The sequence below is a fragment of the Gopherus flavomarginatus genome, chromosome 6 (genome assembly GCF_025201925.1).
Source record: "Gopherus flavomarginatus isolate rGopFla2 chromosome 6, rGopFla2.mat.asm, whole genome shotgun sequence".
NCBI classification, from domain to species: Eukaryota; Metazoa; Chordata; order Testudines; family Testudinidae; genus Gopherus; species Gopherus flavomarginatus.
This window is the reverse complement of record NC_066622.1, coordinates 85,039,401-85,057,262: the sequence shown is the minus strand read 5'-3', so window position 1 is coordinate 85,057,262 and position 17,862 is coordinate 85,039,401. Positions and strand designations below refer to the sequence as shown.

General features: G+C 40.8%; 1 protein-coding gene across 2 annotated transcripts in view; it reads right to left on the bottom strand.

Moving 5' to 3' along the window:
- Positions 1-17,862, bottom strand: part of CDHR1 (cadherin related family member 1) — a 61,361-nt gene that overhangs the window by 37,064 nt on the left and 6,435 nt on the right. Inside the window, exons 3-9 of one of the 2 annotated variants that reach the window (XM_050959089.1) lie at positions 15,045-15,190; positions 13,635-13,685; positions 11,932-12,021; positions 11,183-11,269; positions 8,002-8,118; positions 6,222-6,365; positions 1,987-2,065 (exon numbers count right to left, since the gene is read on the bottom strand). In XM_050959089.1, the coding sequence (XP_050815046.1) occupies positions 1,987-2,065; positions 6,222-6,365; positions 8,002-8,118; positions 11,183-11,269; positions 11,932-12,021; positions 13,635-13,685; positions 15,045-15,190 (714 nt within the window). The remainder of the gene's footprint in view (positions 1-1,986; positions 2,066-6,221; positions 6,366-8,001; positions 8,119-11,182; positions 11,270-11,931; positions 12,022-13,634; positions 13,686-15,044; positions 15,191-17,862) is intronic. The other variant, XM_050959090.1, reaches the window with a different exon arrangement.

Below are 17,862 nucleotides of genomic sequence, written 5' to 3'. Positions count from 1 at the left end.
GATTCACTGGACAAATTTTTCAACAGTGATTTGTGCTTTGGATACCATTGATTTTGGGTTCCGTGATTGCAATGCCTTAAAATGGCGTGATTTTCACAAAGTGCTGAAATTCAGTTTCCATTAAGGTGTCTGAAGTTGGATATTCAAAATTACCAGTCACTTTTGTACGTATTGATTTCATATGCAGACAGAAATAAAAATGAGCCTTCTCAGTTTAATTAGCAAATACTTAAGAATGCCTTTGCAAAAACAAGAACCTCTCTCGCTAATATCAGCTAAAGTGAGAAGTCTGACAATCTAACCAGAAAACAGTCATTCCTTCTGCAGCACATATCTCTAGGGGCCTTAGATATCTGGGCATTTAAAAACTCAACCTCTTAAAAGATGATACTGTGTAAAAAAGCCTTCTGTGGATATAGGGTCAAATTCTGACCTGAACACCCACTGAGGCTCACAGGCAGAATCTGGCTGAGGGAGCTGGTAGGGCTATGTACTGATTTCAGCAAACCCACTCTTTCATATGTCTGGGCAGAGCATCAGTTGCACTGTTTGTACTATGCTCCCTTTCTGACATGGCTAATTCACGGAGCGAAGCAGAAGGCAGCTTCTGGAAATATAATAATCACTTAGGTGCTTGCTGCCTCATCTTTGCCCCATCTCCTCTGATAAAGGTAGCCTGCTTCATGAAGAAAGCAGGTAGGAAACGAAGGCACAGGAAAAGAGCTTGGCTGAAAATACTTCATTAGTCTGAAAGGGAGACTTACGCCGGATATTTCTCTCCCTGCTCTGTAGCATGTATGGAAATCTGGCCATGAATTGGGTTTTGTGGCAGAGCCCATGCACTCATGGACAGGTACACTGTTGCTGCAAGGAAATCAAACTGAAAAGAAAAACTCAAACCTGGAAGAGTCGCCCCTTCAGAAATAAAGGCTGATTACATGAAAGTCATTCTTCTCTATAATTTGACTTTAATGCTCATTTTAAAATGTCCAATAATGCCTTGTTTTGTGAATATCTGCAATACCTGCAACTTCATTAAAGTTCATTAGACACCACACTGAGTGATACAGACGTATGTGGCAGTAAATCATTAAGATTCATAAGCCTGAAAAGTAAAGCCTGACTGAGAAGAAGCTGAGGTCAATAGTTGTTTCAAGCAACAATACATCATGATATTGCCCAATTACCATAGGGAAACTGGTAACTCAGAGTGTGACATTATGTACATTCTGTAAAACAGCATATTTTGAAGCTTAGGGTTTCCTTTTTAAAACAAAAAAGTGATTTTCAACAAAAAGTGTAATAATAATTACTATTCACAAATAATTAACAATAGCATTTATGGTTTCCTTCCATTTTGACAGCATAAACTCAAGGTGTAGAATAGGGGCCTCTCTTGATTGAGGCCAGTGTTTGCATGGGGGTGCGAGGAAGTAAGGCAATGTTCTTCCTACCATACCTATTCCCCCACCTCCAGGGCTTTGAGTAGCTGGAATAGTCTCCATCTCTTCCCACTCCAGAACCATGATTGGTTCCCTCCTCTCCTTTCTGCTCCCACACTTCCTGCTAGTGAAACCTCACTACAATGTACATGGAAAAGTGAATAAAATCTGCTGGCCCTGAAGTTGCATGGATCTCCCAGTGTGTTCTTCTGCTGGCTACCAGTTTAGATGGGTAAGTCCCTTAGTGCAGGGATCATTTATGTCTAGTAAAGTGCCAGGCACAATGTTGGTTCTTAAACAATAAATAAGCAAATTAATTATTCCAAGATGAGCAATGTAGCTCCATGAAGCAAATACTAAACCTCAGTGAATAATCTCTGGGCTGCTCCCAGCTAGACAAGAGCCAGGAATAGATTTAGGTGTCTGACCCTATTTCATGAGAGGTATCTTCAGCTTTACTAGACTCTAGCATGCTACGTTCTGATTTAATGTCATGTCTAGCTTTGACATCCCTTAGGATTTCATGCCAACTCTGTCTACTCACCATTCACGAGACAGTAATGAATATTATTAGGCTTTCCTCGGTCACCGTCAAGAGCAATGACTGTTAGTACCTCAGAGTCCTAAGGAGAAATGAGGAATTACAGCTTAGGCAGTGAGAGCAAAGAGCAATGAAATTGCTAGCGAATATTAATAAAATCCACTCCAGCCAGTTCCTCCTCTATAACCAGGTGATAGGTGCTCTTGCTGTGGCTGCATGAGGACGACAGCAGGGGCCCATGCTCCTGCCAGAAAATAAGTCACAGCTTGACTTTGTATCAGGCCATTTGACTGGTTGATCTATAGGCCCTGAGCGTGCTCAGGATTAGCATTTGGGGCAGGCATCTTCCCCCTATTAAGGGATCTGGGGCTTTTTTGCCTTTACTCTTCTAGCAGTAAAACTCCCACTTGCCCATCCATGTGCTGCAACAGAGGGATTGGTTGTTCCAGGCTATTGTGAGGCCTGTACTGCTTGTAGACGCTTTCCTGTTCTGCACTGGGAGTTGATACGGAAGGTCAGGTAAAATGTGAAATGCTGCGTGCTGACAGGTCAGCTCGTGTGAGAGTCAAGTGGCGATTAAAATGGGGGATGTCTATGCCATTGAATTTGGTGAACGGGAGCTAGGAATGTCGCAGGACTGCAAGCGTTTGACCTGGGACTATTCATTATCAAGATGGAATGTTTTCTGGCTTATGGGCTAGGCTAGCTGGTCAGGCAATATAGCTGACCAAGACCAAGTTAGTTCAGGGATTGACTGAAGGAGACCCAGGGGATGTCCTAATTATTAGCTGAAACAAGGGATAGCCTGTGGTCAGGAAATCAGCTGCAACTAGTCCTTGCTGCAAAGCCTATTTTAGGTTTTCCTCATGATGATGATTATGATTATATTCAGTGCCATCTGTGCCATTCTTTGAGAATGAGAGCATCCCCACTGCAGCATCCTGAGCCAAGATCATGCCAATCATTTTAGTGTCAGCAAAATGTAAGGATCCACGGGAAAGGCAGAAGCAACTTTTCTGGCTTGTGGGTCGCACAGTTGTGGCAAAGTGTAACTCTGGCTCACAACTGTTAATCCTTTCTGTTGCCAAAATACTGTGCTGCCTTGTCCTTTTCCCACCTGCTCTTCTGCTTTTTCCGACAGCCTTTTTGAGCAACTATGGAATCAGAGAATGCTGCTCTGCTCCCCTGTGGAATGGTTACTAAACCCATGTAAGCATTTCATGGCAATGCTGAGTACATTAGCCCAAACTGAGGCAGTGAATTCTATTCTGCAATGGTTTTAAGTACTGTTGCTCTTTACTTTCTAGGGAACAGACCACCATGGTAAGTGGGCAGAGCCTGGTAAAAAAGAACCAGAGATGGGCACAAGCCATACATCTGGATGAAAGCTTCTAAGTCACACTTTGGGAGTGTTCACCCTCTAGGTTTTAGTTAGGCTCATGACATTGCAAAGACTGGAGCCACTTACAAAATTCAGGTGCAGATTGGAATTCCCTGGCCATCCAAAAGGTTGAGAGAACTCAGTTTTAAGACTTTTGGTTCATGTCCACCTCTGATTTTAAGCAGAGGAAGTCAGCTCTATTTCTTCTCTCCTCTCCTCTCCTCACAGAGACATTATATTCATTTAATGAGGGTACTTCATTTCCTAAAACTCCTCACTTAGGACTTGTCTTGCAAGGTCCTCTCTCAGTTCCTAATGATAACAAAAGTGTTGAATGCCCAACACCTTGCAGGCTCAAGTCCTCTGATTTGATCCTGGAAATGTCACTCAACTGTTGTAGACCTCAAATATATATGTACTGGTAACTACTCCACAGGTTTCCAGTGCTTTGAATTGCAACATCCGATTGCCATGTAATTCACCAAGCAGTAGATGGCCCTTTCTGTTCTCTCCAATAAAATCAAGATAGACAGCAGAAACAACCTATGGATCCCAAGGCAATGTGATTGGTAAGTGCTATGAAACAACAAGGAACATTTGCGGTTGTCTTTAAAATTTTAACAGTCTTTCATTTTGCCTAATTAACATTGCTGTGGGGCAGATGGTTACCAACATCAATAAGTTTTGCACAATTGCCTCACACAGGTAGGTCTATTGATTGAACTGGGACTGCTCCCTGAGTAAAAATACTCAACACAATGAGCCAGGGTGGCACATTCTGGGCCCCTTTGTAAATTTCAATCTACATCAACATAGAGATAATGTTAAATAGTTGCAAATAGTGATTGGAAATATTTTCATGACAACAACTGTATACTTCGAACAATGGCAAGGTTCTGTCAGAGCAATAGCAATAACACAGTTTACCGCATGTGCTGGCAAAACCCTTCCTCAAAGAATTACTTGATTTCTTTGCCATATTGATGAACAAGATATTCACAGAGAAAAAAGATGAATAAACAGCCACAGAAAATGTCAGTGTTCTATTTCTAACTTTTTTATGCTGGAAGATAGATTTAAAAAATGGCTATTGGAAGAACTCCAGTGCAGTCCCATGGATAGAGGTAGAGCACTTTGTCCTGGGTTAAAAATGTTAATGCCAAGAACAGCACCACCCAGAAAAAAAAAAGGAGCAACTTCATGGAACTAAAGCTGAATGTGTAAATAAGAGTGAAAACAGCAGGTGCATTTCTCTGTGAGAAATTTGCTGTAATGGCTGAAGCCATGCTGGGAAGGACACTAGTATTTCCATCATTATATCATCATAATAGTGTAAATTGCAGGGCTCAGACTGGATGTAATTAATACTTACTAACCCATGGTTTCCACAGTAAATACCATGTACTCTGTGCACTTGATAGATATGGGCCTTTCAAGATCATTTGGTAACTACACAGAGTAAATTAGTATATATCACATTTTTTATAACCTCTTTCAATCCAAAGGATTGCAAAGTGCCTTAAAAACTACCTACAATATATACAGTAATCCCTTCTACCTCACCACCCTGCTGAAATGCAGCACTTTAGGTAAAGAACTACAGCAACTACTTAACAGCAGACAGCAATGCTAAGTTATAATTTAGGACAGAAAGTAAAGAAAACTGCATCTACTGAAACTGCAAGGGAAATGTAGGTAGACAGAATATAGCCACACTGTCACTAGAAGTCAGAGTCTACAACTCGGTAACTTTATGACTATTAATACCATTTGCAGTCATATGTGCTAAGAGAGGGTAAATCAAAATCTCATGCTTAAGAATTAAAGCAGGTCTGCACTAGGCTTAGGGATGAATTTCCACCTCCTTCATATATAACAATTGGCTAGAGATATGGTTTGTTTCACTTTTCTTTGAAGCATCCAGTATAAGGCACAGCTGGAAGCAGGATAGTGGACTTGATGGACTATGGCTATAACACACACCCTGTGGACTAGATGCTATGGTTAATACCCTTTCTGAATTTTTACTCAGGATTCTTCCATACTGTGGAGCACTCAGAAGCTCCACAGTCTGCCTGGGCTCTGTGGCCATGGAATCGAAATGGAACCTGATGGAGATATCTCGTCAGCGGCAGCCACATACTTGCTGTGTAGCCACTGACCTCCTCTCTCCATGCGCAAGTTATTTGCCCGATTGACAGTTTGGTTTCAGAGCTGTCAGCTGACTCTGCAGGCTGCAAAGGCCGCTTGGCCCATTCCACCTCCGAAGCCATCATTCAGCAGAGAAGAGCACACATTATTAGCATGTGAGGGTCACCTCCTCCCTAGTGACTCCAAGGGAGATGATGTCTGGGATCTGGTAGCTTATAGCGCAGTCATAGAGTTTTCCTTGGCTCATACCCTAGCTGATGGCTCCAAAACAGACCTCTCAGATGGTAAGTACAGGTTCATTTAGGTCAAAGATCTCCACTTGCAGCAATAGTCAGAGGCCTCTGCAGGGCTGGTTGAGTTAATGGGGATCGCGCATTTGAGCTCTCAACCACTTTCAGAAGTGCTGCAAGTCCCTACCATGGAGTCGCTGTTCATCATGACCCTACTTGTACAAGTAAAAAATCCCTTTGGTTCAAAGAGAGCTAGAGTAGGCTCTCTGTGATTTTGTGATGGGCACAAATAAGTACTAGCATGAGATTTACCTGACTCATTTCACTTAAAATTCAAGTCAGAGTGTGAACGTAGGTCTCCAAAATTCTAAGGCTGGTGCTGCAAACGACTGTGACATCTGGCCCCACTGGTTTGTCATGTTGAAACATTTCCCCATTGCTTCTGGGTCTCCTGAAGGGGTGAAAATGATACTCACAGCCAGGGTGTCCTCATACACATAGCCATAGTAGGGAGTCCCAATGAACATGGGAGGGGTGTCCTGAACATCTTCCACATTGATAGTGACTGTGGTTGTGGCTGAAAACACCTTGTTGTCTCCCCTGAGCTTCCCACCACCGTCCTACAACAGAACACATTGTCAAGTCATTATGCTGAAATTCACCCACTGGAACTCCTGATTGGAGATTTGTCAGCTCACAGAACCACACACCCCTGATTAGTGCACTCCCAAAACTAACGTATCTTCTGCAATACATACAGGGCCAGAATCATCATAACAAGAATTGTGGAGATATTTATTCTAATCTTAGCAAGAAAATGGTCAATAACAGATGGAAACAGACAAACAGATAGCTTTAGAGCTAATCAACGAATGCCAAGAGTTATAGAAAACTCTGCTCTGTCCTATTCCCTCTATTTGTGGTTTGTTTGGTTCCCTCTTTTATTAAGCAGACAGTACTGAGTCTCCCTGGAGTAATTTTTTACATTAAAACTTGGCTGTGCTGGTACATGGAATCACATGTGTTATTTTGTGTTTGAGCTCCTATTTATCAATGCCACCTAAGAAAGAAAATCATTCTTTGCAGGAAACAGGTGAGTGAGAAGAAGAGGCCAAATCTGGAGGAACATCTATAATTTTTCATGCTAAATGTAGGGCATAACAAAAGACACTGCTCTAGGAAGTGCATTGCTGGGGAAGATTACATTCTGTGTGTGATCAAAGTCTCCCAGGGACTCTTGTGATACAGTCAAAGGTGTGGAAGAGCATAAAGCTGGGAATTGTTAAGTGGCCACGGTTTGATCAACTCTGTTTGTGCTACTGACACGATGGAGCCAATTAGCGAGACGACTCAGTATATGAGAAGATTTTAACCCCTTAATAATTATGCTGGCTATTAAAGCAGTGAATTGTTTTGCATCCTCACTGTAACAAGAATAAAGCACTTTTATGTAGGGATATGTCCACTCTCCCCCAATCCCAGCCTTTCTGCACTATAACAAAGACAGGTGAATTTGGACCACATTTTGCCACAAACTCCTCCCTGGCTCAAATCTGGCCCCCAAAAATTAAATGATGCCCAGGTCAACCTCTACTCACAAAACACAAGAGCACTTAGTAGGTCCTCAAAAATGTTTTTTGTGGCCTAGCAGAAGTCGTATCACCTCATAGCACCTGCCCAAACATGTCTGTCAGAACTACAGGTCCCATATATTTCTGCAAGTCTCTGTACCTCAGACTCAATAGTTTTACAGTCTGTTATGAGTCTACAGCAGTGCCACAAGCACATACTCCATAGGATTTATAGTCGTGGGGAGAGGAGTGGAATGTGCAGCTGCCTCTACAGGATATGAATAACTATGGTCCATTAGTCAGCCCATAAAAGAGGGAAGAAAATATATGGCTTTTGGAGAAGAGATGTGTCACCTCTGTTCTGCAGCATGACTATTCTCCACCTGCTGTACTGACAAAGAGCAGTGATGCACACAAACACTGCCAGTACTGCAGTTAATTACTCTACTTTATGTGCTGGTAACTCCGACTCCTAGATATTGCTTCATGCCTTCATAATGGTGGGTTCCCTACTACAGTGCACACACTGCGGATTACCACACTAGCCAGAATGAGGGTAACTCAGAACGCATACTCCTCTGGGTCTAATTCTTCCCCATTCTTCTTTGGGCCATCCTCAGCTGTGGCTTTCCACAGTTAAAGTCCTTCCCCTCCCTGCCTATCCTTTCAGTAAAGAGCTTGATACCTTTGCTACCACGGTGACAAAATGAGTTCTTGATTTTTCATAGTCTAGAGTGATCCCTGTTTTGATGCGAAGAACACCACTGTGTCGGTCTATGGTAAACTTATTAGTACGGATGTTCTAGAATAAAAGAAGAGGAGAAGTGGTGAAAGATTACTGGTATGGAAACAAGATTGGTATTTGGACTTTTATTTAGCTTGCTAAAGATATAGACTAGAATAATAAACAGAGGTGGGTAAACAGTCTGTAATGAATGATTCACGTGATTCATTCACGTGAATCAGGAACAATTTATGAACAGATCACAATTTTCTTATTATTCAAAATAATGCAGCAACCTTAACTTAGACATTTCCCAGCCTTTAATATTTAACTATATAGCCACAATATTCTGTTAACAGTTTATTGAATGGAATTAGTTGGGTTTTTTGTTTTAGAAAATAAAAAGATGAAAAAAAAACCCCAACCCACAAAAAAGCTGTCCCCCTCCTTCAGGGCTTCAAAATTCTACTGGCTTCCAAGAAACTGGTAATTGTTCATGTACAATCCATTATCAGGAACACTGGCCAGGATTTTCAAAGGTGATTGCTGAATTTTGGATGCCTCATCTGAAGTGTTTTAAAGAAGCCTGATTTTGATAAGGTGCTGAGCATTTACCCTCTGAAAATCAGGGCTTTATAAGGTGTCTCATGGTGGGTACCAAACATTGAAGGACCCAAAATTCACTGGTTGTGTTGAAAATCTTGACATATTTGAATAGACACCACTACTAGAATGTTCTATCCTGTATATTGTAAAAGGTCAACACGTGAGAGAGAGCGTGCCGCTGTTATGTGATACTTGGGAGCTCTCAGGGAGTGAGCCAATAGCTCTTGTGGAGCCTTTTGCTTCAACCAATGCACACTTTAAGTGGACTTTTTGCTAGACTGATATGTTAGTCATATATACATGTATGGCATGGCCTTTCTTCGCTGCACATTTTGTGAGGTTAGTGAAAAACCCTATGCAAAATGAATTACATATGAGATTTTCAAAGGATCATAACTTGGTCATATCAAAAGCAAATTTCAACAGGACACTCAAAGGCTACTCTTAACAGTAAGGCTATGTTTGTGCCAAATTTCAATTTTCTGCATTCATCTAACCTGGCTGCATCTAGCATTGTTCACAAAAAGTTTGCAATCAATCATTTTTTTATAATGGGAAAAGACATTTTTTCAGTGTCCTCATATTCAAAAATGACTAAACCAATTTTTCCTCAAACCAACAAAAATTACCTTCAGGAAGAGCACAAATCTAGAAAATTTCTGCCACAAAGGTGAAAGTTTTAGGAGTTAATGAGCAACTCCTAACAAGGGGATAGGACAGATAGAAATGTGCTGTCAAACAAAAGCACAGCCTGTGAAAATTGTCATGGTATTATAAAAATGCTCTGCAAATAATGTGCCTCTTCAGTGACTGACTACGGGTGACATTAAACAATGCAACATATTGTCTGCTAGCTCTGCCTCTTGCTAAGAAGAAAATGAGGGTCACTAGCATTTCAAAAGTGGAACAGAGTGGCAAAACGCAGAACAAAAATGACTGTGAAAAAAAGTAAGAGACTCAATTTCTGTGAGAGAAATGAGTTTTCACATAGTGACCTGATCTGAGGGACTTGTCAGAATTGCAGAGTGGATTTGTAAGTGGCATTGAATTTAAAGGAGAGTTAGATTTCCTTTGCAGTAAGATCATTGTGTTTGCTTTTTGTGTCTTTTTTGTCTGATTACAGTACTTGGTTTAGGATGTTTTTTCTTTCAGTTATCTCATGTTAAGACGATTAGCTTTAATTCTACATAAATATTTGCATTTTCTCAAGTAGACAAGGATTCCTGCACTCACTTTTGTCTAAGTAAATACTGTAATGAATGAGTTAGTCTATGTGTACCACTTCCTCTTACTAGGGAGAATCAAAATTATTCAGCGGCAGGCTAAGTTTTTAGCAACAGTAGCTCAGGTTGTAGCCACCTTTTCTTTACAGGATTGTCTTGACGAGGGAACGTGGTCAATCCTTTCAAACATGCCTTTCAAATATCTGTTATCAGTTCACCCAAGGCAGTGCCCTTGTTTGTACTTCTCTTCACTGAGACAGCGCAAAAGTGATAGTTGCTACTTGCCTAGGCTCCCGATAAACAAGAATAAGTGGGGAGGAGAAAAGGAAGCAGGAAACAAGAGAATGCCAATGACGTGGCAGGAGACAGATATTCTATTAGAACCTTAAAACAGTGGGTAAATTAATCAGTGTTGCAAGTCTGAGCAGGAGGAGAGCAGCAAAAATGAAAGGATGTGTGAATATATATGAGGGAGGTAATAGAAAAATATTTAGCTGTATGTATTAGTTTTTTGGCAGATGGACCCTACTGCACCATCAGATCACAATGCAGAACCAGTCACAGGAGAGTTCTCTTTCCACTGACCTTCTCAGCTGTCTGACTTTTATCCAGAGTTATCGGGAGTGCAATAGAGGTTTTCTGACCCACCTGATAATTCAGCCATGTTGTTCACTCCTCCCACACTAAGGCCTTACTTAGTATAAAAGTTGCACAGCTTTAGTTATCTTGGCACAGTTAAAGCGGTACATCACCCGTACTGTGTATGCAGTTATATTGGTGTAAATGTACTTATACTGGTAGCTTATTATTATTAATATTATTATTATTTAGCTTATTCTCATAGAGGAAGGAAATAATCTATACTGGTCTAAGCTACCTCTTTCTGATCTAACTGCATCTGCACCAGAGGTTGTACCAGTAGAACTACTACAGTAAAAACAAACAAACAAAAAAAAACAATCCCGAGAAGCAGAAGGAGTGCTGTAGCTGAAGCACTGCAGAGAACCACGTGTGGCTAGAAGCAGCTGAGGAAGACTGAGGGGGGATCAGAGAAGGCATGAATAGGGCTGAAGATGATTGAATCCTGAACTGAAGCTGCATGCAAACAGTTCCCAGTCCACAGTCAACCACCCCAGCCTTTTCCTAGGAGGTGCATATTAATTTAGAAACTATTTATCTCATGCATTGTCTGGGATCACTCCTACTGTTATGGTGGCACTTCTAACAAGCTCCATGGCCTTGTTTTTATCCTCCTGAGGCCTGAGCACCTCAGTAAATGAGATTACTTTTAAACATACATGTAATGCCAGTACCTGCAAGAAGTAGGTGATACTTCCTCCGGAACCCGTGTCTTTGTCCGCTGCCTCGATCTTAAAAATACTGCTCCCAGAGGGAGTGTTCTGTGAATCAAAACAGTTACTAAAATCAAGGGGACTGGCAGAGTAATGAGAGAAAAGATGAGAGAGGCAAGAAATGAGGAATGAACGAGAGAGAGCTGGAAAGGAATGAGAAACCAAAAAAAGAAAAGCAGGTAGGAATGGGGGATTCAGCAGGTAGAAGGAAAAGTGATTGAAAGGCAGGAGAGAATGAAACAGAATGTGATGGAGAGTGAATGGGCACATGTATGAGTGGGGATGAAAGTGAGGAAGAAAATGTATTAAAAATAAGGGAAAGATTGGGGCAGAAACAGGAAGAGAGAAATGTCTGTGTAGGGGTCAAGGAGACAGAAATCTTCCTCTTCTATGATGTTGCTCCTCCTCCCACTGAAGTCAGTGGTAAAATCCCTATTGACTTCAATGGGAGCAGGAGCAGGCTTCTTATGGAAAAGAGTGTGCAAATAAGCATCACAGCTTTCCCATGGGAGACCACGCGCATTCAGACAGTGGAGAACACCACAGCATGACTTCCTCACTAACCGTACACTTTAGTGACACTCAAAACCTAATCAGCTACACACTGAGTTAATCACATTAGTGATGGTATGTTACAGAAAACACAATAGCTTCTCTTCCCTGCTCCCCATTCAAACATACTTATAGCATGGAAAAAACTCTCAACCAACCTCTGGGACTTGGACTATGTAAGGTGTGTTGATAAACTCTGGACTCTCATCATTAGCATCTGTAACAAGGATTCGGACTTTTTCAGCAACCTGGAGTGGAATATGATGAACACTTATTGAAATAAACTAAACAACACTATACGCTTGTTCATTTGCATACTATGATCCCGACTGGCTAAGGAGTTCAATAGCAGTGAAAAACTGCTTTGTTGTGGAATGTCAAGCTACCATCATTCAGTAGGAAAATGGAGAGAACATCATGGGCTTCTTAAAGAATTTCCTACCCCTAAACCCCCCGCTGCAAAAAAAGGAAAGGCAATGTAAAGCTTTCCATGAGAGTATTATTTACTGATGTATATAATTACTTTCAAAAGTCTCAGAGCACTCTATGAACAACATATTATGGGGCTGATTTTCAAAGTTACTTTCACACTTACTAGACTCTTCAAGAGCTTCAAAACATACCTGATGCATGCACACAAATGAGATATCTGTGCATAGGCAAGGCTACCTAGGTGCCTAGCTGGTGATGATTTGCACAGATACCTCATTTGATACCACTGGTGTTAGTGTGCATTAATTGTGTGTGTGTGCAAATGCGTGCAGCTAACTTTGAAAATCTGGTCCCATTTATACCTAGAGAGCTCACTCTGACATCCAACATAAAGCACCTCTTCTGGGATGGAATGCAGTAGCTAACATCAATTCCTAGCAAAACTGCATCATTTTTATTTAAGGAGATTTCTATGGCACTGCTCATTATATCTGAGCCTCCTAAACACTTATTCTCACTACACTCCTCTGAGTAAGGAAGCATTGCAGAGTATCATTATTCCAGTTTTCCAGAGGAGAAAATGAAAACACAGAGATTAAGGCCCAGATCCTCAAAGGTATGTTGGTGCCTAACTTCCACTGAAATCAATGGGAGTTAGGCACTGAAATACCTTTGAGGATCTGGGCCTATGTGACTTGCCCAAGTTCCCATGGATAGTTTTGTGGCACATCCAGAAATAATACCCAAGTTTTCTGACTACTAGTCCTGTGCCTTAATCATAAAACCATCCTTCCTATCTTTAAAACAAATAAAAACAACAGGGAAATGTATGAGACTCAAGTGGAATTAGGTCAGGATATTGGTGCAGTCACTTCAATTACTCTTATGAAAATGATATCAGGCCCTTAATAATCAGACCTTCAACAACAACAACAAACCAACAACAAAACAAAAACAAACAAACAAAAACAGCACCCCAAGCAACACAAAGCTTCTTAGTGCAATGCCATACCATGCAAGTTCAGTAGTGACTCAAAGGGAGGAACGTCAGCTACTGACTCTCCAACACTAACACCTGCAACACTGAATTTTTCATTAGAGGTCTCCAAAAATTGACCAGGCCCAACTCTTCTTTGGGCTTGAGACCTACTGTGGTCTCAGCCTAAGGTGACACCTTATATGAAAAGATACCATGGTTTTACAGCCTACTTTGAGTCAGACTTTTGCTTTGGACCACAGAATCCAAAATCAGTTTGAAATGACTGCAAGGAGTTGGATTTAGGTCTGAGTTACTGTGATTTCATCGAAGAGCATAAGTGGCATAAGACCCTCATTGGACCATGTTTTCTTATAAAACAAGATACTGTCTGAAAGGTAGCTAATGCAGAAAGGATGAGCTTGACAAGCTTTGGCACATGTGAATACTCACTGTACTCAGGCCATCTGAAATACTGACTATAACTTCGATCTCATCTTCTTTCTGCAAACAAAGACAATTCATTTAAACAGAGGTCCAGTATTTAGAAAAATTATTCAAGGAGGGTTTGCATATTTAAATGGATCACAAGAATACCCAGAGTTATAACAGTTAACACTAACAAAGAGGGCATTGGAAAGGAAATAAGGCCTCATGTTTTGGGGCATAAGATGATCTCTAACTATTAGGGATTAGGATGAGTCTTTCATGGGGGGCGGGAATTAGCCTACATTGACATTTTGTGAGGTTTCTTGTATTTCCCTCTGAGGCATCCAGTATTGGCCACTGTTGAAGACAGAATGTTGGACTAGATGGACCACGCAATTTGATCCAGCAGTTCCTATGTGTGAGCTGCTGGAAGTCAACCTTTGCATTTTTCAAGAAAATAGTAACTCAAAAGGTATTGTGTGAAACTTCTGCTCGTTTAGTGCACTGTAGTTTAAGGGATTTAATAAATATTGGGCAGTCTCACTTGAAAAGGATTTGCCTCCAAAATAGGTCAAATCAGGAGTTTAGAGCATCTCATCTTGGAACAAGGTTGCCTAATATGCCATGTTTGGTGGGACTTTCCTGAGCTGATGGGAAGGGCTTTCATTTAACTGGATACATGTTTCTTAACCCATTTTAGTGACTTATTTCTATTTATTTGTAATGCATCCCAAATGAAATATTTAAGGAAATTCAACAGTGGTAGCATGGTACTTAATTGAGGGTCTAACCCCTAAGAAAATATGCTTGTGTGTATGTGGGAAAGAGTATATATGCTGAGCAATATTCATTTTTGGTATCATAATCAATCTATCCTTGAAAAATAATTACAGAGAACCCAACTCATCCCACATCTAGGAGAATCCTAAAGAAATTCAGATTCCACCTCCTAGGATTAGAGAACTTTAGCTGCATCAGGAAAAAGACAGAAAACCAGCATAGGAATAAACAGTGAATTTTCTACTTGGCAAGAGTTTAACAGTTGGGTACTCCAGGATTCTGTAGTAGAAGCAGTGTTATAAATGAACTGGAAAAGGAGGTGACAAGTGCAATAATATACTGTATTATATTAATATGGATAGAATTAGACTGCAGAATAAGTTTACATGATTTGGAGGCCAAATAGACTCAGATTTTATGGCCAGAAGGGACTGTCATGATCATCTAGTCTGACCTCCCCACACGTTGCAGGCCTGTAACAGATCCATTACCTCTGACTGAATAACTCAAGTCCTCAAATGATGACTGAAAGACTTCAAGTTACCATTTATACCAGGGTCTGAACTGACACTCTCCCTTAAAACTACTAATCAAATTAAGAACTTGAATCCATTATAGAAACATGCAGGTGGGTACCATTTCATTGTACTTTACCTCTCTATCAAGCTCCTCAATCAAGGTGACATTTCCAAAGTTTGTATCAATGGCAAAGTAACTTCTTGACCCAGTTTCATAGGTCATTCCGTAGGTCACAGGATCTCCTTCTGGGTCAGTTCCATTCAGAGTGTACACATGTGTACCTGAAAAGAGATTTAGTCATTCCCAAGACTTCCCAATTTCAACCAGGATATGTTTTCAGTGAAGTATTCCTTATGCATTTAGCTCCTTTTTTATGGTTAGTGAAGTTTTGTAAACCAGTTCCGATTTCTAGGAATGTATTCATAGAGTCACAGAGTTTAAGGTCAGAAGCAAATACCAGATCATAAGTATACAGTTCAATATTTACGATTCATTATTTTTTGCTTATTGGTTAAACCCAGATAATCAGTGTGGGCAACTGGTCCTCCCCTTCCAGAGCCTTCAGCTGCAGAATACCACAAAGTTCAATCCTCTCTCCTCATACAATTCATTTGGATGAAGAGTAGCTGACTAACCCTGAACCCAAGCAAGGCTGAGGTGATGCTGGTAGGAAGAAGTAAGAGCTCTGAATGATTTGTATCCTCTGTAACATTCCCCACTATTGAGGGTAACTGTTCACGGATTGTTAAGCTCGTCCACACCATTGGGGTTCTCAATGCTATAGGGTGCCCAGCCAGCCATGGGAGCATTAAAATGTCCACTTCCATCTGCAGCTGACAGGAAGACTGCTGCCCATCCTCACAGGACAGCTACGCCTCATTGGAACAATGGAACTGTAAGTCAATATGTGAAGCCCCGTGAATGCTGAAGACAACTTCCACAAGAGCTGGACCTGGACTATGAAACTCTCCCCTGACAGAGATGTCAGAATGACCACAGGCTTACCCAGTCTCAGAACTAAGTAAATGTCAACCTCCTTTCTTCCACTTAGCTTTCCCTTCATTTAAATTCTTTACACAACACACCCAATCAGCCAGTCACTTGCACGCAAATGAATAAATCCTATAAATTAATCAGTCTAATTCACCTACAAGATGGTCAAAAGAGATATTATTTCTATTTTTAAACACTTGAGAAGACAGTGCCAGCTTGTGTGGTGAATTGATTCTTTTTATCAAAAGTGACATTTCCTGAGGAAACTGCATTTTCAAAACATTGTGGGGCATTTACTGGACAACATCCTTGAAAGTCCATTATCCTACTTTGCATTTATACAGCACCCTTCATCCCAGGATCTTAAAATACTTTTCTAGCATCAATTAACTGGGCCTGACAGGTGGCGTTATCCCCATTTTACAGGTGGGTAAACTGAGCACAAAAAAGTAATGTGAATTACCCAAGATCATACGACAGGTTAGTGCCAGAATCAGAAGTAGAACTCAGGAGTCCTGAGGTCCGGTCCAATGCTCTAACACTAGGAAGATCATTCTTTCTAGTAAGAACTACAAACAACTCTAAAAATTATACTCAGAACTTTTCTGCCTTGAAATTCTGAGGGTTCAGTACACAAAGCCACGCTTATGGAAACTTATATTTTACATTGTGGCAAAAGTATTGTAGCTGAGTAATTCTTCCAGCTGGGTGAACAGTGAAATTTGCTTATACCACAGACTGCCCACAACAAGTCATAGCTCCTTCTCCTAAAGGAAGGATCGTGGCTGAGGAAGTTGTGTGGCAAGGTGATTAGAAGGAAGATCTTTTTTCCTGGCTCTGTCAGTGGCAGCATGAATGATCCAAGCACAGCCCACAGAGGTGAACTATGCTCTCCTAAAAATAAACGTGGCAAAAGTGGGCTCCAGATTTAAGGATTCACACAAGGTTAGTGTGTATTGTCTGATGAAACCACCAAGTTTTGCCTCGTTCCTGGTTTAAACCATTCAGAAACACTGAGTTTTGCAAGATTTTTACCCTACGTTATAAAGCATCTTAAAATCATGCAGCAGTTCAATATCCTTTTGATGTCTGCACTATAGCACATGTGGTTATTTTAGCAGCAGAGATAGACAATGCTGCTGCAGATTACTAGCTCCCTAACTACAGCTGATGTGCTGCGGATTGTGGTGCTGTCAATAGCAACTATGCAGCATGAATGTTTTATTGTATTTTCTCAGATTTTGTAATAAAAAGCTTTTCAAAGATCACTTGCTCACTCTTCAGATATAGAAATTAAACCTATCAAGGCACAGTACAATGGAGCAGAGGGCTAAAGGGCTCTGGAACATCAAGCAACATGGCATCTGAAGCTGACACTCAGCATATTTGGTTATCCGCAAGGATAGAGGGATTATTTTGAGAGGCTATTGGAATATTCAGTCAGACTGCAGTGCATCAGGTCTCATTTGTATGGCAATCCCTGCTTTGGAAGTGCTAAAAATGTGTTGTTTTCTTAAAATAAAAGTTTAAATATTGCGAAGAGTAACAGAGGAAGAAGAGGTATGCTGGTAGTATATATTGCCAAGATCCAGCTTAACCCAGCCCCAGTGAGTACGAAGAGTTTGGAAAATAAGCGCACAAAATTGCAAACCAAATCATGTTTTCCCTAGGCTTTTCCATTTAAAAACTCCCAGGAAAATTATAAATATAACTTTGTAATTCACCAAATAACTAGGAAAAGGCAGAGGAATCAACATTATTTTTGCTTTACTGCAAAATAAAAGATGAAAAAGAAAAAAACTTGGCTTGAGATTTTTCTCAAAAAATTGGGCGTCACAGTGAGGTGTCTACATCTTGACTTCCTATATAAGGGAGCTGATTTTCAAAAGAGATGAATATCCAGCAGCTCCCATTGACTTCAAATTTTTTTGTTTCTGAAAATCTTTGTGTTGATGTTACA